Source organism: Streptopelia decaocto, assembly GCF_964273445.1.
Source record: "Streptopelia decaocto genome assembly, chromosome: 1".
Classification (NCBI taxonomy): Eukaryota; Metazoa; Chordata; class Aves; order Columbiformes; family Columbidae; genus Streptopelia; species Streptopelia decaocto.
In genome coordinates, this window is record NC_138663.1 from 99,229,246 (window position 1) to 99,249,810 (window position 20,565).

The window sequence follows — 20,565 nt, forward strand, 5'->3', positions numbered from 1 at the left end:
TGAACACTTCCTTCTGCTAGGTAGTAAGTGTTTAAAACCTCACCAGATAACACCTTTATAAACTTAAATCTACATTTTGCTTAGATTTTTGTTTTGAAACCATATTTTTTACAAGATTGTAAACAAAAATAATCCATGCATCTCATTCCTGAGTGTTAGAATAGGTGGCCATTTGCTTTATTATGAGAAAGGAATTGCATATGATGCAGTAGCAAGAGTAAATTTTTAAAACCACTCTGAAAGACAGTCTTGTTGAGATCTGAACCTGGCACTGCTTTCCAAACATAACTTAAGCAAAGACTGTTGCTTGACATAATGTCGGATATTAGAAAGTCTACGTTTTCTGATGTCAGACTAGATAATTATGTGTCCCTTACTATTCAATATTATAAATTCTGATAAAGCCCATGAAAAAAGTAAGCAAAAATCTGATATAACAAAGAATTATGAGCTAAAGCTTTTTCAGCCAAAAGATTGGGTAAAGATCTATGCAAAAGAGAGTTTTCTCTCTTGAAGTTGCCACTTACCTTTATGAACAATGAAAAACTTGTAGAAAAACAGCTGGATTCTGAATCCCTGAGTGCTGAAATAAAAAATCATTGAGGAGTCAGTAAGATAGACAGGATATATGGCAAGGCCTGGGCTTCACTCTGCGGGTATTAACATCTACGTGGTATTTTGGATGTCTAGGAGGATGAAGAGACAGAACTGTTGAAGTACTTTTTGTAATATTTTGTTCTTTTGTGCATTTATTTTACTTGAAAAAGGGAGATACAGGAATAATAGGGTCATAATAGTATTGTTTGAACTATGAATTGCTGTTTGATTCAGTTAATGGCAGGAGTTCAACACAGGTATCCCTCTTTTATCAGATATTTCTATTATATAAAACAATCTCAGTTTAGTTGTAAATGCCTGGCCCAGACCATACTTAATCACATCCAAAACCCATCTGTTTACCAGAAATATTTATTCCAAGTGATATATTAATTTTAAAGATCAACTTGAGGTGCTGTGTGTAGTCAAATGACTGTATAAGATATTAATAATAGTACTTGTGATTGTTCTTCACATAGATTTGTGTCAATCATATATTAAGTAATGGTAGAAATACTGCTATAGCATAAACACATTGTTCTTCTGCAAAGATGTCAGGACAACTAGACAGAGATGGATATTGTAGAAGTAAAGGAAATGGCTGCAATGTAGTATTGAATGCAATCAGCTGATAGTGCATTTGATGCAACTGTATTGGTTTAGAAATCAAAAAGGTCTTCACAGCATCCTGAGACCTACAATCACTGTAGTGATTTTTTTCGCAATCGAATGAATTGGAGAATTCAGTAACATACTTAAATTAGTACTTTCTTCTATCTAAAGTCATTAAGCACCATTTTTAATAAAATACCATATGTCTTCTCTGAGTTCATAACTCAGTCATCTAGGCACACCTCAATTTATTTTTGATTCCTGTTTTTTGGTTATATCTTCACATAGCTATCTGGCACACTCTCTAGACCAAATTCTATATGAAAATTCCTGCAAGGTGTCTTTTTATCTCCTACAGCTGTTATTCATTTTTGTTTGTAACCTAAATACATTTTATGGGCTCTGTCTAATACATATTAGTAGATTCACTGTAAGACAGGTAATGATTGTAGGTGGAAAACTTAAGCCTAGCAAATTAAAAATAAGATAAATACATTTAATGGAAATATTCTAGCTATACAGAATGTTTAATATTTGGAAATTGAATCTTGTGGGAGGGTATTTTTCTAAGAAGACATTGATTTCTTGGCAAACAAATCTTTCACTTTTCAGGTGGAAAATCAACGAACTGGGAAGGAGGTATTCGTGTGCCAGGGCTTCTCCGTTGGCCTGGAGTGATACAGGCTGGTGCCTATATAGATGAGCCAACAAGCAACATGGATGTATTTCCTACCGTAGTCAAACTTGCTGAGGCACAGTTACCCTCTGACAGGTATGCTCTGTAGTTATCTCTGTTTTAGAGAAAGTCTCATGAGTGTTTTATAGTTTCTAGTGATGTCTATTAAGATAGAGGGGAGAATTAAAAGAAAAGTCTAGATTTTAAAAGCATTTTTTCGTCATTACTTCCAGTAGTGTGTCTCTTTTCATATTGACATACTCATATATTTTACAGAAATGCTGTACATAAGTACAACTTAACTTGCAGAACATGTACCAAGCAACAAGCAGAAAAGAGAATACCACCAAGAGCAACATACTGTCAAATCAGGCCTAGAATTATTTACTAAAGGCAGAAATAAATGTGTTAAAAATGGCTCTGTTCTGCATGAGTGAACGTGGTAGAAAAAGGAACTGCGAGTGTAAATTATTTTAAACTTTACAACTCAACATGGGTCTGCTTAGTATAGCAAAACACAACAAATGCCAGCTAAGCTTTTCCCCCAGGCTTTTTTGTTCTTTACCGAGTTAGTGAAAATAATCCCTTATAGAGTTTTTCACCCTGATAAAGAAAACCCACTGATCTCTAAATTTCATAAGATGCTTTATTGACACTCCTACATCCCTGTACCTTGTCTTGTTCAGGAGATATGCAGTCTCAGCAGCAAGGTGCCTCCACCTAAACTCTGTTGCCATCCAAATCCAGCAAGTGGAGAAACCTGCTGATATGCATATGCTTTGAATGCATCTACCATACACAAACAGCTTTTGAGCACAAAGTATCCAGAATCCACCTGGGGAAAACCAGTGGTGAGCGGAGACAGTCTGCTAATGATGATTCACTGAGTGCTTGAAGGAAATGGCAGGGCAGGACATGTGTGAGACATGAAAAATTAGTCAGGCTTGCCCTGAGAGATTCCCTACAAGCAGTAACTCTGTCGATCCTAAGCAGTTCACATTATTCTTAAAGTGGGCAGATCTTATGCACTTTGTTTTCATATTACCTGAGTAAAGACTAAGCACCGATGTTTTATTTTGATCTCTTTGATAGAAATCACAGTATACTTGTGTAACTTCTGCTTCCAAGTTGCTCCACTCTGATTCTTCTTTGTAGACCAGATGCTATTGTTACAGCTTCATGAGAGGTCATGGACTACTTTGAAGTATTTTTGATCCAGCAGCTGAATTCCTATCACTTAATTTAATTCTTCCTGAGAAATAAGATAAATGACTACGATTAGGATTAAGTCATTGTGAGGAAGCAGATTAAAAAGAAAAGGAGGAGGTGCTCCTCATTAAAGAAGAAAAATAAGTAATCAGTAATAACTCTTACATATTCCCCTCAAACCATCAGTTGTGGGAATGCTAGAGTACTGGAGGCATATTACTGGAGACAACCTTTTCCCCATCAACAGGCTGTAGAACAGAAAGTGTACAATAGACATAGATCTGTCCTGCTCTCAACTTGATAGTGAACAAGCCTGCAGGGGCGAGACAACAGTGCATTACTCAGGCAAGAAAACACCACAAATTAAAGGTGGGAAAGGCTTTAATTCAAGAGACCCACACAGACAGGGATGCACCCAAAAGCAAAATTATCGGACAGCATAGCTTTAGGCATTCCAGGATGTTTTCCTGCCACATCCTTTAAGAAGAGTCCTACTCAGAATGGTGCTGTTGTATACAATTGCTGCAAGAATTTCGTAGTCATATAGAGCTTGCAGCTTAAAAAAGTGAAGTTAGTATCTGTCTTGTAGTAGTTACACTATACGTGAAAAGAATTTTACATGGTAATGAAAGTGAATGTAGATGTTAATACTTTTAAAGTTTCAAAAGTTTTTGTGAGATGTTGCTCAAAATTCTTGAACAAGAACTACCTGCTAATCTGTGTATCAGCAAAAAGTAATTTCCTATAAAACATCTTGTAAAATTGGTAATTCAAACCAGGTCAAAAATGCAGATTATGATTTCTCCCTTGCCAGATGATTCCAGAAGTTCAAAGGCTTAATATACGGAAACATTTAAATTCCTTACTTATTTTATAACTCAATTTTTATGTAAAATGACTGACTTCTTCAAAGCATGATCAAAATTTTCCAGCACCACAAACACGTATTTAAACATAGTTCAATTTCAACTTTGAAATTGCTACTTCTGTCTTAAATTCTGACATTCACAATTTGCTGGACAGAATTCTTCCCATTACTTCCCTGGATGCTAACACGGCACAGCATACATTTCCCTTGTTTTAGGGTTATTTTGACCAGACTGCTCCCAAACACCTTCAGCAAGTATATTGGCAGAATGTGTTGTGGCAATTTACTCACATATATCTGGTCATTTTCTCAGGAAAAAAAAAAAAAAGGTTTAGGAAACAACTGTTCCAACGATAAAATATAAAATCAGTGTTTTGTTAAATAATTTAAAAATAAAAGGGGAAGAGCACCTGAAGGTGTTTCTCAGTTTCTCATAATTGACCATCTGGAAGTAGCCATTCAGATTTATTTTTTAAAGCAGAGGAAATGCAGAGTTGTAGTATCTTCTCAGTACGGTGAGGTTTGTGTTATTCTTCTGATTTTGATGCTTTCTTAATCAGAATTATTGATGGACATGATCTGATGCCCTTACTTCAAGGAAAAGTTACCCGATCCAAGCATGAATTTCTCTTCCATTACTGTAATGCATATTTAAATGCAGTGCGCTGGCATCCAGGAAACAGTAAGTGTACTTACCTGTTCACATTTTAAATATTTCATGTAATTTTTATTGTAGCTTGAAAAGAACCAGAAAAGAGCTTTGAGCTATAGTAACAAATAAATTGTTTAAAATATCTAGCCTTTTTCCTTCTTTCTCACTTTTTTTTTTTTTTTTTTTTGGCTAGAATGCCCCTATTCACCATTTTACTGTTAGACATTATGATAACTTGCTGCTAAGTATTAATGTTACATATCCATACAATACTGAGATCTGTGGTATCTGAAACTGTTGGTGTTTTTGTTGTGGTTTGGTTTGGTTTTTTAACTTGCCTGAGAGAGAGTCTGTGTTGCAGAATGAAGTAGTCAAAGTCAATTGTTACATCTTCCTAAAAATGTACAAGTAATAGAATGGCTTGCTAAATAACAGTACAAGTATGATATCAGCATGGCTATTCCTATTCTAGGAATAGCAAAGTACAGCAGAATCTCTGAGTCAAAGTCATAATTATCCAATAAATGAATAGAGTATTACAGGGTCCCTTTTCATGCTTTGTATGAACAATATAATTCTACTTTGTAGGACAAGAAAAAAAACATTTCCCACTGATTTGCTCCTTTTTAACTAGCAGCTCACTCTTTCTATTAGCAACTTCCACATTAACCAAAGCATGTTTCCCTTTCTATTAAGAAATGTCTGTGCTGAACGAAGTCGAACACATATTTGTCTTATCTCAGTTGACACTCAAAGTGATGACTTGTGTTACAGCTTCAAAATGATGATCCAAGACAAGCACTGGTGGAACATTTTTTTGATATAAGTACCTTGGGAAATCTTGTGCTTAATAGTTAATGTACAAACTTAAAATGAGTTGAAAACATAGTCTTCTTGGTCACCTGTAGGATGACTCTCTACCTGTCTTGGACTTTAAACTAAAAAAAAGGAAAAAATTACACATAACATTAATCTACCACTTCTGTGCATACATATTTTACATTTGATATTAATAAATAATGATAAGGAAGAACCAAGCAATCGGAAGATGTCGTTATCTAGTACCATTTTAAATCTGAGGTTGGATGAAATTATTCTGTGCCATGATAAGAGAAGTAGGAAGAACTCCACAGAGGCAGAGAAGCTGTTTATCTCAAACAGACAATCATGCAAGATGAAGTACCCCTTGTCTGAGGAAAGTTCAGCTTTGTTGTTCAATGAAGGGGAGTTTAATGGGAAATGAAGGAGAGCAATGATGAGGGACTAGTCTATCCTGTTTACTTGAGGGACAACAATGTAGATTGTGATTCTCCCTTTATCCTTTCTCCAAAGCAATGAAAAGAGAAAGCCCACTCAGAACCTGGCAATAACATTTGCATGATACTGGGTTAATTTTTGCATTGAAGGTTGTCATGGTTTAACCACAGCTGACAACTAAGCACCACCCAGCCACGTGCTCACTCCCTCCTTGTGGGATGGGGGAGACAATCAAAAGGGAAAAAGTGAGGAAACTCTTCAGTTGAGATAAAGGTAGTTTAATAGTTAAAGGAAAAGCTGCACGCACAAGCAAAGCGAAATAAGGAATTCATTCACTACTTCCTACGAGCGGGCCGGTGCTTAGCCATCTCAAGGAAAGCCAGGCTCCATCAAGCTTAACGATTACTGGGGAAGGTAAACGCCATCTCTCTGAATATGCCCTTTTTCCCTCTTCTTCCCCCAGTTTTATATACTAAGCATGACATCACATGGTATGGAGTATCCCTTTGGCCACTCGAGTCAGCTGTTGCAGCTGTGTCACCTCCCAACTTCTTGTGAACCTGCAGATTCATCACTGGTGGGGAGGTCTGAGAAGCAGAAAAGGCCTTGACTCTCTGTTATATTGAAAACATCCCTGTATTATCAACACTGTTTTCAGAACAAATCCAAAACACAGCCCCATATGAGCTACTATGAAGTAAATTAACTCCATCCCCGCCAAACCAGCACAAGGGGTTTTTGATATACTACTTTGTCAGCTACATTGTAATGTGAGAATAGGCAACAGCCAGGTATTCCTCTCTACTGTCTTTTATACCAGTCCCCTGCGGGTGCTCAGCACCTTCTTCTTTCTTACCTGTCCAATCTCAAATCTTCAAAAATGCGTTTTCCATGAAGATAATGCAATCATATTTGTAAAGATATTTGGTGCAGTCAGCTAAAGCTTTGCACCTGTTTCTCTCTCCTATGTGTTATTGTTGTATAGAGACAAATATACTTAGATAAATATACTTGCATTACAGCTGTATGCACCTGATGCTATCTGCATTGCTGTGGGTACTCGTGGAAAAACAAGTATGGTTGTTCTTTCTTCTGAGATCTCAGCAGCTCTATATGAAGCCACTGATAACTTCAAAGTGCATTATATTGCTAGTTAGACTATTATTGTCTTCTAGCCTCCCACTACAGCTCATTCTTTACAGCTAATCTCAGAGTCCATCCACAGTTGCTATTTCTGCTACTATTAGATGATATTTTAGGATGTGAAAATGAGCACAAGTAAAACAGAAATACAATGCAATGCCTTTTTTTTTTATTTTTTCTTTTGGTCTGGAGAAGCAATTTCTTTACACATTTAATTCAAAATTTTACAGAACTTTGGCCTAGCAGCAAAGAGCTAAATTAGAAGTATCCTATAGCAACAGTTCATTCCCTATTCTTGCAAATACATCCAAGAAAGTGAATGAGGCCATCTTCATTAAAGACAGACTAGAAAGCTTGAAAGCTGTGCAACTTTAACTTGACCTCAGCATGCTACTATTATCAGTTACAAGGCTTTAAGTCTTCGGTGTTTGGGTATAGACTGATCACTATTCCTAACTCTACATGTATTCTATGCCTAACACACTTTATGGCTGAAATATGTACCACATTTATCTGTGAGCACACACATTTTCCACTATCCAGAAATGACTGTAGGACCTCTCATCTTTTAGTTGCATCTCGCCAGTAACTGTAGTCAGGCAAATAGCACTTAGTTCACGGCAGTCCACCAGGAGCAGATATTTAATATTGTAAGAATAGCCTTGAAGAGGTGGTATTCCTTATCTAAGAAAAATCAGGAAATTATTTTAGAAATGTAATTAAGGAACATTTGTCTGTCTGTGTACAGTAAATGATCTTTTAGACCAGGAAATACTTGTGTTGTTCTTGATCTGTGTTCCCCAGATAGTTAATTAGTTTGACTACAGCTACTTTGGAATTGTGTAAAAACATACTACCTGCAGATTATACCTCTACATATGGGTCAAATGCTGACCAGCGTTGCTTCCCTCTAGACCTGAGGTTTAGCGGAAGAAAGCATGATAGTGTGACATGATTAATCCCAGATACATTCAGCATCTTCTGCACTGCTCTGGTGATGGGCCCTTATTAGAAGGACCCAATTGTCCAACTAGTCTGAGACGTTATAGTCTGCTGATCCCTTCATTAAATGTGTTACTTCTATTAATTTTTAAAGATGCACTTTTTGGAGAACAAATAAGCAGCAGCCAGAAATTCAGAGAAGAGAAAGCCTAGAACTATTAAGGCAAATGTTATTTATTTATTTGTTAACTAAAGTACAATCCATTCTAAATAAAGGGTAAAGGTGTGTATATTGCATATATGCACTTATTAATGCATAAATTGTCATATTTATTTTCTAGGAAGTCTTAGTTTGCATCTTGCCTTCAGCTTGCGTATTCCCCTGGTTTTTTTTTAGACACTCAAAGTGTAGCATTAGCTTTGATGCTAAAGAAAAAATGCATATACCAGGAAGTGAGAGGGAAGAAGCCATTTGGTCCCTTGTTGCCTTCATCACTTCACAGTTCCCTCAGTAAGTTTATTTTTACCACTGCTATGCTTCAGTTTGAAAAACCTTTATTTGCTTTAATTTTTGATTCTTAGGCTACATATATGAAACAGGTACATTTAGTGTATGTTTATTTTATAGTACATACACACCTTTCCCGTGCTTGCAAGCTTCTAGAGTCTGACTTAAGCAGGTGTGTTTTTCACATCATTCAGGGAAGGTCAGAAACTTCAGTGTGAACAATTACCATTTTACATTTATATATTTAGAGGCTAAGCATTCCTCATAACCAAATCAATACACATCTTCATTAAAACATAGTAGTTAGGTCAGTTAATGCATTCACAATATACTTTCTCCTTCATCAGCCCTTTAAAGGAGCATTTAGAGGATATGTGCTAAATAGTGCTCTTCTCAACCAACAATTCAAAATTTAAACTTTGTCCTTTCTAGAGAGACATGAAGAAAAGAATCTCTCTTTCTTCTACTTTCCTCTTCTTTCTCAGCCACAGAAAATTAGCTAACACTGTTTTTTTCTTCATCTCTCTTTGATTCACTAACATTTAGTCTGATAATAAAAAATAATGCACCTTATTCTTCACATTCTGAATTTTAAATGGAATGAAATACAATATCAGGCGATTTTCTTTCTCTTGATTCATGTCTCACTCTCACAGACACATGCATACTGACACTGGTTGTAAGGGCCTTGGGAACAACCAAGATATACAGTCCTAGTCCTTGGAGGATGATTTCCTGTTATTTTGAAAACCTCATAAATATGTGAAATTTAATTGATCCTTTAAAAATACAGAGAGGAAGACATGCCAAAACAGTGTCAGCAAAGTACTGTGGTTTCCCATTATCAATGCTTATTTATTCTCCATGGCTGCCTGGTGTACGATATAAGTACTAATATACAAAAGCAACACCCTTAAAAAAAAAAAAAAAAAAAACTGAAACAAAAAAAACTGAAGATTTTCTTTTTGCCTAGTAAAGTGTAATCATTTAGGATTTTTAATCATTAAACATTTACATTTAAAACAAAGAATGTGTAGGATCTGCCTTTACTCTCTTGAGCTGAGACACTCAAAGTTTTATGTGGCTTTATGTTAGTTGTGTATGTCACATTATGCTTTGGCCTATTTAAAGTCAGATGACATGTTCATCTGCCAGTGCAAGCAGACCAGTACTTGCATATTTGCTCAAGTTATAATTTGGCATAACTGAGTACTAAAACACTATTAAGAGCTCTGTCTTCAGAACATTACCGGCATATGAATCAATACTATTAAAAATGCATTGCTATGACAACTTCATTATAGAGAATTCATCAGATACAGAGCAAATCTACAGTTGAATGGAACTATTGCATCTTTCAGACTCTTCTGATTGTGTGCAAAATTTTCATTTGATAAGGGGGAAATATATTGTAATCCTGTGCAATAAACATTGAGAAATGTAATGCCGTACAATCTGTACTATAAAGAAATAAATAATATTCACAGTATTTTGGTACTACTGATAAAAATATACCAATGTTTCTCATAAATGCTAGAGTGACTTTACTAGCAGCTCTTCACCTTTTCTATTTCAAAATGGATTTATTATTTAGTGGAAAATGTCATTCAGTAAACACAAGAAAAAGAGACTTGCAATGGCAAGTTAAATTGAAGCACACTTGACAATAGAACCAAACTAGCTATTCATGCAAATATAATGACTTCTAAAGACAGTAGAACTTCACTGAAAAACTTTACACAGAAATTTTCCACTTTGCCTCACTTAACAAATAAGAGACATTTCAATTAGTTTTTATTTTGAGTGTCTTGTATGTTGTGATATACTCCAATTACTGAAAATAGTTAAGTGAAATTCAACCACCAGGGATTATTTCTATATTATGACAGAATTCATAGCTATTCTGATTCCTGGATGTTGCAATGTCCTCCAGCATCCAGCTCTCTTCAAAATTTCATGAAACATATTTTGTTATTTGGCTAGGGATTACAGGATCTTCCCAGTCATGCATTTAGCCTTTTCTGCAGTTGCAGCTGTTACAGGTTAAAAACAAACAAAAAAAGAACACAAGAGAAATATATTCTGTTTTGCAGTTTTCAGACAGGCTACATAGGATAAAATTACAGAATAGTGGGTTTTTTTAAGAGGTACCTGCAGGTTTAGTTAGACTAAAGACATTCAAATGATAATAAAGAGAGGACAGAGCAGGAAAAATCTGCTCAGAAGGGCCATTTTGTAGCAACTTCTGGTTGCAAGTACAGCCTTTCTTGTGAAAAGGAATTAAAATATTACCTGTTTCTGAAGAAACAAAAATAATAAGAAGAATACCTTGCACTTTTCCTTACCTCTCCAAAGGATTATGATGTGCATGTCTTAAGGGCTAATAAGGGTTACCTTATTAAGAGAGTTTGCATTATTTACAATGCCATTTTTTGTAATATCGCATTGAGTTTTAACAGTTAAAAACTGTAAACTGAATTTGTCTGCTTAAAGAATGCTAACTTGTGAACACAAAATTATCCTGAGAGAATACAGGAGATGGAATCTAGGCAGGTAGCAAAATCTGGGAAACCGTTATGAAGCTCTATAAAACCAGCTTAAAACTTTTTTCTACAGTCTCAGTGTAAGGGTAGATGAGGCTAGTGATTGTCACTAGCAAATGGAAATGCGTTAATTTGTATGTGAGAGATATTTTGGAGTGTAAGTGGTGACAATATACTTCTATTTGAAAATACTTTCTCGTTCAGTTCTCTGAAAGCATTTAAAAAACACAGAATCACAGAATCATAGAACAGATTATGTTGGAAGGGACCTGAAAGATCATCTAGTTCTAATCCCTATGCCATGGGCAGTGACACCTTCCACTAGGTCAGGTTGCTCAGAGCCGCATCCAACACGGCCTTGAACACTCCCAGGGATGGGGCATCCACAGCTTCTCTGGGCAGCCTGTTCCTGTGCCTCACCACCCTCATGGTGAAGAATTTCTTCCATATATCTAATCAAAATCTACCCTCTTTCAGTTTAAAGCCATTACCCCTTGTTCTGTCACTACAGGCTCTTGTAAAAAGCCTCTCCTGCTTTCTTGTACACTCCCTTTAGGTACTGGAAGGCTACTATAAATTCTCGCTGGAGCTTCCTCTTCTCCAGGCTGAACAACCACAACTCTCTCAGCCTGTCCTCATAGGAGAGGTGTTCCAGCCCTCTGATCATGTTAGTGGCCTCCTCTGGACCCACTCCAACAGGTTCATGTCCCTCTTATGTTGGGGACCCCAGAATGACTGCAGTTCTCCAAGTGGGGTCTAAAAGAGCAGATGCTACTTTTGATGCAGCCCAGAATATGTTTGCCTTTCTGGGCTGGAAGCACTCTACTGCTGGATCATGTTGAGCTACTCATCGACCAACAACTCCCAAGTCCTTTGGCGCAGGGCTGCTCTCAATTCATTTTCCACCCAGCCTGTATTTGCGCTTGGGATTTCCCCAATCCAGGTGCACGACCTTGCACTTGGCCTTGCTGTGAGGTTCATGAGGCTCACATGGGCCTACTGCTCAAACCTGTCCAGGTGCCTCTGAATGGTGACATAATCAAATATCCACAAAGTAAATATACAGTTCTGTTTTCTCTGACATTCGTATTATTAGAGATATCTCTAAGTGTTTGATATGTTAAACATATATCTTAATATTGCTTCTATTTTATTAATATAAACAAGAAATTTCAATTCATGCATTCTCTGAAGCCTCATTAATGGTTTTCTACTCTCTTTCTCATTACCTTCTTAGTAATAGGAGAGAATTTTTTTGTTGTGCTTTTTGCCATATGGTAAATTAATGCTATCGTAGCACCATACGTAAACCGTGGGATGTGCTTTTCATACCCAGTAGACCCATTGGCAGAACCCATACCCTTGTCTAGCTTTTTCCTATTCTTTTGCTTGCTTCCCTCAGGAGCTTTTTCCATTTATGGTTTACTTGCCTTGTCTGTGGTGAACAAAGGACTTAGAGGATGCTGTTACAGATTAGTAAGGATTCACATTGACCCTGAGAATGCCAGCAATTACAGTTATGTTCTTTCTTTGCTTAACAATACAAAGGAAGGTAAATTTAATAGAAGTTTGATACAGGACTTTCCTCTTTTGCACAGCATCTTCAAAGGGAGAGATAATAACCACCATGCAACTATAACTGCCATCAGTGAAACATTTTGTTTTCTAACAAAGAAATACCTTTTTAAAATCGAATCTTATAGTACTAAACCTTTTATCTTTTCTCAGAAAGGAGCAGATGGGAAAGGACAAGAAAGAAAAGATAAACATTTGAAGGAGTAAGATTTTCTAGCTAGAAAGAATAGGCCTCTTTAGTCATAGAAAAATTGATGTAGGAACAATTTTGTCTCAGAGAGCCATTCCCCCAGTGAAACACTGGTAAATATCCTTTGACATTGACATTATACACACAGACTTTCAGTGATTGTATCAGAGTACTTTTTCTTCATATTAAAATAGCAACCATAACATACTGGTCTATTGAATCCAAGATATCCTGACCTAAATTAGTAATGTTCTTAGTGAACAGAAAAAGGTTGACAGGTTTCAGTGATCATATAAAGGCAAAGGCATTTAAAGTAACTAATTCAGTATTATTTAAACTTCAACTTGAATGGCTTGCTGTCAGATATTGTGTCATGCACTTGTGACAGTACGAAAGAAAAATCTTACGGATTTTTTTTCAGTATACTCCACAGCTAACACTCAAATTGTAAAAAAAATCTAAGTTAAAACAACCATCTGATAATTTTTTAACTATTTATAAATTTAGCAATAGTCAAAACAAATATAAATAACAACTACTACATAAAAGAGTAGATTAAAAATTCACTTTCAAAAATGAATTTCAGCTTACCAAGTAACATAAAAAGTGGGTCTTTAACAATTTCTGGAGCATTACACTTCCAAAAATAGCTTTAGTTCAGTGTTGGATTTGAGCCTGCAGCATTCTGCATGTTACATTCGGAACATAGCGCTGATTCATCCTGATTTTAAAATCGGATTCAAATGGCATATGTTGTCTTAGGCGATGTTCTTTAAGGGAAGTAGGTGATGCATGCACAACCCACATAGAGTATTCTGTGTGCCACAGCCTCTAACATCCTATTACTCCTAGAAAATAAAGCAAAATATTTGTTTATTAGAGAAATTCCCTGGAAACATGACTGTCAAGAGCAAGATGACTTCTCAGTATGCCATATAAAACCATGCCATGAAAGACAGAAAATATAGAAGAAAACAGTGGGTGCTCGGAGGGTGGGTGCACTTGGACTATATTATGCTGGAGGCCAGTGTGCATCTGTGGATGATGTGCAGTCTGTACCTTGTAGTTGCTTCTGATTATAAGTCCTGGTCAGTACTTCAGAATGACAACACAACCAGAAGTATTCAGTAAGCAGTGTATATGTCCTCAGCCTGAGAAAAGATCACATCCCAGTACCAACAGTCACCTTTCAGTTGATTTCAGAGCTTTTTATGGGGTCTCAAAATATTAGAGGGCACATAGCACATTACATTTTTCAAGTATTTTTATATTAAGACATCCAGAGTTTCTTAAAACTAAAATCCAGCTTTTAAAATTTCTTTTTTGTTTTGCTGTTCTTAATAGGGAAATTTTGTAGACGGATTTGTGTAAAAGCTTTTAGAAACTAAAGGAGACTGCATTTCAGTATTTTTTGGTCATAGTTTTTTCATTGACCTCTTAGTAGAAATTCAAAGTCCATGAGGTAGCATAGAACAATCTCCTACAGATTGTGACATTTTTAAAATTTATTCAAAGTTTTACCCCAACTTTATTGAAAATAATTTTTCAGCTGCAGTTCAGTCATGTTCAGCAGAATAATAAATTTAATCCATTTATTTTTATTGAATACATGGTCTCCTGGATGTGGGACTAGTGTAAATATTTGTGAAACTCACTCACTCACTCACTCACTCACTCACTCACTCACTCACTCACTCACTCACTCACTCCTCTTCAGTGTTAGCATTTTAAAGTAAAATAGGTTTCTGCTGTTCATAGTAGGAGAGGGAAGTTAGAAATCATGGTGCAGTCACAATATTAAAAGTCAACAAGACCATAAAACCCCCATAAAAATCATGATACTTTAGCACTTAGAATTATCACTAGTGCAATAAAGAAATGCTGACACTTTTAGTACTAGGAAATGTTAGTCATCCATAAGATAATATTGTCATTACCAAGTGAGTGCTAATTTTTCATTTACAACCTTTTACCTGTCCATTTTACATTAATTTTAAAATTATATAACATCACAGAAGCAAGGTTCTCAGTCATCTAACTCGCTTAGTGAGAAGAATAGAGTCTTCAAGACTCAGTAGAGTCTTCACGATTAACTTAATTATGTTATCTGGGCTCACTTCAATGCCATAGGATGTTGTGCAGGCAGGTTTTCAGTCCATAGTGCTGATCTAACCATATGGACCTGTTCAGTGACAAGCAGAGATTGAATCTCAGTTCTAAAAGCATTATAGTTACCTTAGCTTCGGTTCATAGCCTTGATAGCAAAACTGCCTAGCCAGCAAACCTTTATAGTTTGGGCTCAACAATGTCTTGATCTACTGTGCTGCTGATGATTCAAAACCAAATGTAATTACCTACTTTATCTTCTTTATCGAATTGTCATTTTGGAAGTTTTGAGTTGATCCACACATTTTTCTTTTTCTTCTGAACTCCCCCTCCCAATTCCAAACTCTAAATACTTTATATCTTCCAAAAGCCAACACGATTAATTAATAATTTTGTGGAGCTGCTAAAACACTACCATGATATATATACACAAAGTTAATTAGAGAGAGGGAATAGCAAAGTATAAATGGGCTCATGAAGATTTTGAACCTAGCGCTACGAAAGTCTGTGGTAGAAATGCTGAACAAGACTTCGTGAGTGAGTGAGTAAATAAATCTACCTGATTGAAGGATTACTTGTTCTCTAAAAATGGTATCTTAACACTCTGTGGAATTTCTTTTGAATAATTTTTTCTCCAATTCTAAAATGTTGTGGAAAAATTGAAATTAGGACTCATTAGTTCCACATGGCCACAGTATCTTAGAACTGTAAATCCTGTAGTGCCACTAGGAACTAGGTCCACTCTTTTTCATACAGCGGATCATAGGGACACTTCTATCCACTTCTTTACTTGTTCTTTGTCTTTCAGATTATCCCAACATTCAGCCTAGAAAGTGGGGATTTGTTGCAACTACATTGCTGTTTGCTTTTAATCAGCTGTTACTTTTTTGTCCTAGCCGTGATTAAATTATACTAAGGGAAAATGCAATTCCTGACTACAGTATGTAGTCTGTGGATATTAAGGATTTTATATAAAAATGGAATTTGCTGCTGGCATTTCCCTTTGTTTTATGCAGCATACCTAGATTAGAAGCTAAAACAACGCTTTTTGCATGAATGGTCCTCCAATTTTTTTCTCTGCATCAGGTGCACTACACGATAACATGTTTTTTGTTGTCCAGTTTCTCAAATCCTAATACTAAAACTTAATTTTGGTTCAGAAGTTTAAAGTTATGAGCTGCACTTGCAGAGGATGTTACTGATGTTACTGACAGTTCTATAACACCGAGTGGTAGATTGCTTGTAGTATTTATAGTTGACAATGATTTTTGGATTCTGAAAACAATGTAATTGGTACTGAAGCCAGTTTTCAGCTGTAGTCAGAGGCTCTAAGAGTGTATCTTCATGATCCAGAAACAACTGTAGCCCTTGAATGTTAAGGTCAATTTTCAAAAAGCAACTTAGAAGAAAGCCTAAGATAAACAAAACTTTTTTTTTTTTTTTTTTCCCAGAGAAAGTCAGTTTCATCAGTAAGGATTATTTGTATGTATGCTGTGAAGGCATGAGCTTATGCATAAGTATGAGGTGAAACATATTTCTCAGAAGTGAAAATGGTTTGAATTGTGCTATGAGAGGGAAGTTTTGCCATAAAAGCTTGCAGTTTTCTAAAAAACCTAAGTATCATTTGGGAGAATTCATCCTAACAGATCTGGTCAGCATAAGAAGACCAAAGCTACAATCAAGCAAATGAAATGTAGCTGTTGTGTCATGCTGCAATTGAGGGTTTGAATAACTAACCTTTTTTTTCTAAAAACAAATATAGAAAGCACATAAAATTCTGTTTGGAGTCCTCTTTGCAATGGTCGCTTTTAAACTTTCAAGGAAACCTTTAAGTATTCATATACTATTTTGATTTTCATTCTCTATTTTTATCTTTTTAGTATGGAAAAAAAAGGTTAGTAATCTGCTGCATTCTTTAGTTGTAGAAAATGGATTCTTAAACCTGAATATGGATTATAATAAAATTAAATCCATTATGAAAAATTGATTATGATACTCAAAATACTTCGATTATGACATTTGGATTTATCAAAATTAGCAACATGTATCATTTTTTTACAACTAAAATATTATATTGAATATCATGCTTTGACAGTTTGCATGTTTATACTTCTGAAAATCTTGCAAAGTGCATTAATAGGCTTATCTTAGCACAAGAGTAAGTACTGAACACAAATGTCTCAGTTTAGTCTCACAGTCAGTGGAAACATGATCCAGTCCAGTGGATAGAAAAGCAACTGGGAATTGCAAAAATTGTACAAGAATCAGGTTGTTTGTTCATCTGCTTCAGCTCATTCAGCTCTGCCCTAGCAGAGCTGCTAGGTCATTTAGAAGTTCTGGTGATTTCAAGAATGCCAAGTAGCTCAAAGCTCCAGGACTATGTAATGGCAACAAAAGACTTAAAAAACCATGCTGGTGATCACAGTGAGGCTGTACTAATCAAGAAAAGGTGCTGAGAATGCTTTAACTGGATTTTGAAACTTGATGCTAAATAGATTATACAATGCCTGTAGCTCCTGAACATTATCAAAGGTCTCTTTTTTCCCCCCTTTCACACGCCAAAATATTTCAAGCCTGCAGTTAAGAAGTGCTTTAAGTTATGCCAGTGCTTTTAAATAACGGCAGCACACTGATTTTTGGAAAAATAAAAAAATAGAACTGAGTTGTGAAAAGTATATTTGAATGGTTAGCAACTAGAAGGTTTAATTAAAGAAAAGTAAATGTACTACTTGTATTTCAGAGAATATTTTTGAGTATGTATCTTTCAAAGCATGTAATCCGGTTATAAGTAACCATAAGAACAGTTCATTTTTTGAAGACAGAAAAAAATGCAAAAGTCAACATAGTACTGTGTCTCTTTAGCACATCTTAGATGTGAAAAAGTGTATAAATTACTGTCTCATAATTGAGTGAGAATATTAAGAATAATTTATTTTAATGCTGCAAAGGACTATTCCATTAGTGGGTACTCCTTGAATTTAATATGTTGGCAAATGATTACAACTAATAAGGACAGTGTCTACATGCACAATGGCTTAAGTATTTCCCACTAAGTATTTCTTCATGTTGTGAAGCTTGATAAATCTGTTATTGCCATGTCATGGAAGAGTCAGCAACAGGTTTGTAACTCCTCAATACTTGAACTTAAGTGCTTGACTGAGTCTGTCAATGCAGTCTCTGCCTAGACACACAAGAAGAAGTTCCCATGACAATTTTACTTGGTCTTTCCTAACCAGTTTCAAGTGATTTGTTCTCTTTGTGGACTAAATTGACCTCAAATATATCCTTACGACTATTCGTTGTTAGATTTTCTATTTCAGTTGCTACCTATTTGGATAAGGTGTATAGGAACACATGTTTCAGACAGGTAGACAAGTACCTCTAGGAAGGCTTACACTATTTGCATTTTTGGTCATCCAAGGATCTACATGTCTGTGTGAAATACGTGTAGGGGCATATTATTCTTCCTCTGATAAATTTTGATCTCTTCTCGGGAAGATGGTTGTGGAAGCAGGAAACCTTTTTTACATTTCAGGTTTTAGTCTTTTTATGTTGGATGAACAAGAAGAAAGTGGTGATCCAAAGTTCTGAGGTTAAAACTAGACAGACCGGCAAGATTTAGCAAGACAGGAAAACCTTTAAAATTGAAGGTTAGGATCTGGATGGTAGGAAACTTGTTTACCAAGTCCATTTGCCTGGCTTGAGTTCCATTTGAATGCAATTTGATTGGGAGATTTCCTAATCTCTAATCCTGAAAGTGTAAGAGAAAGTTAAACAACCATGTAAGCATTGCCTGAATTCATATGCTTTTATTAATCACTAGACTGTAGTTGTGGTAAACGTCTGCCAGTGTGCAATGCACTATAGTATGAAGCAGAATGGATTACTACAAACCACCACTGAAGGCTAAACCAAACCTATTTTACAACTGAAAATCATTTCCATTGCAACAGATGAGGAATGTGGCTATGCTTACTTACCTTGTAGTGTATAGCATAAAAATGCATAGAAGAAGGAGCCATGGTAGTGAATACAATAGAAAAACATTTCCTGGTGTCTCTTGTCATTACTATTGTCACAGATCTTGATTAAAAAAATATATATATATATATGTATCTATATAGACAAGAAATGAGCTAAAATCTAGAGGTGAAGACTGAGTTTTCAGAACTAGGAACTAAAAATGGAATGTAAGCCTTAAAAGCCAAAAAAGAGATACCAGTATGCAGATGTTTTTATTTCAAAATATCCTGTGAGTGCTGTCATCAGTCTTAACTGCAGTGAGGAGGGAGGACATATATAAAATTTATATCTTGTCATGTAATGCCAAAAGCACTTTCAGTAGTTTTGAGAAAGTACAATGTGTAACTGAATGACTTTAGACTGCAAGCTGTTTTATATTTATTTGTATTGCTTCCTAAAATAATGTGTTAAAGCCCTTAAATAAACCATTATCTGTAGGAACATACTCTTAGACCGGTAAAAAGATGTAGGATTTAATGCTCAAGGATGAAGCTCTCTTTATTTAACTCCTCTTTGTCACAGTTTTGTGTAACATAACCTGGACCTCATAGTGCCACAACAAATAGTAGTAAATCTTGGATTAAGTTTGTGACATAAGTGCATTCTTCAAAAATACTTTGAGACATTCTGGAATTATTACATTGAATTATACAGTTAGCTAAAAAAAAAAAGAGATCAAGCCAGAGAGAACAAGCATTGTCTCTACCACCTCACTCATAGCAGTGGTCTACATGCCCTCCTTCAACTGTGCTTGAGAGATTGGAGGAGAAAAACAGGAAAATCACCATTCATTTTGCCACTCATGTATCATGGGGAAAAAGAAAAACAAGAAGAACCAAACAAATACAAAACGCCCACAACAAACAAACAAAACCAAACACAAACAAACAAAACACACGAACTCCCCACCTTTCATAGCCCATGACAATGATTAGCTAGAAATTTTAAGTTAGAATCTGAATTATAGTAAGTTTTAGGAGAGAGATCAAACACTGCCTGAAGTCCTAGCAATTTTGTCTTTTTTACACATAAAAGTGTAAGGACATATAATAAAGAGAATGAAGGACAAAGGCTGGAATTTCCCAGCTCCGTTGCTGCTTTCTTCTGGATTGAGATGAACTCACATCATGACTGATTACATCTCAGCTGAGCACACTAGGCATTGTGTAAGACTATTCTATGCTGCTGAATCTCTCCAGCAGGCCCATGAGATGGCAAGGGCTTTGTTCAAATACTGCACTCAGGTTCATGCACCACAAAGCTCAAAAGCACCTGGACTTACCTGGATATACTAGGTAGTATGTAATGTATACATATCCATGTACATGCCAGAAGAAGAAAAGGCAGCAAGGTTTTACCTATGGGATGTTGAGTAGCTGGGGAATTTATGTTTGGAGTTAATCTTCAGGAAGGTAAGATCTGAATGCTGAACACCGATTTTTCTACAAGGTAGAGTTGTCCAGTGAACAGGACACTTGTCTTAGACTTCGTAAAACTTGATTCAGGTTACTTTTTCCTCTAGACCTTGAGATAAAATTAAATAAATCACTCACGGTGTATCCGTCAGTATCACCATTGCAAAGAAATGAAGCAGTTTTTATTAACTTATTAAACAACAGCACAGGTGGCTGGAAAGATAATTTACTTTTTTTTTTCTCAAATAT

The 20,565-nt window shown here is 35.8% G+C and overlaps 1 protein-coding gene across 1 annotated transcript in view; it reads left to right on the forward strand.

Moving 5' to 3' along the window:
- The window catches only part of STS (steroid sulfatase), a gene marked incomplete at its 5' end in the record, with an annotated part of 87,290 nt that overhangs the window by 54,319 nt on the left and 12,406 nt on the right, over positions 1–20,565 (forward strand). The window contains 2 exon segments of the mRNA XM_082057292.1: positions 1,822–1,981; positions 4,523–4,644. Coding sequence (XP_081913418.1) covers positions 1,822–1,981; positions 4,523–4,644 — 282 coding nt within the window.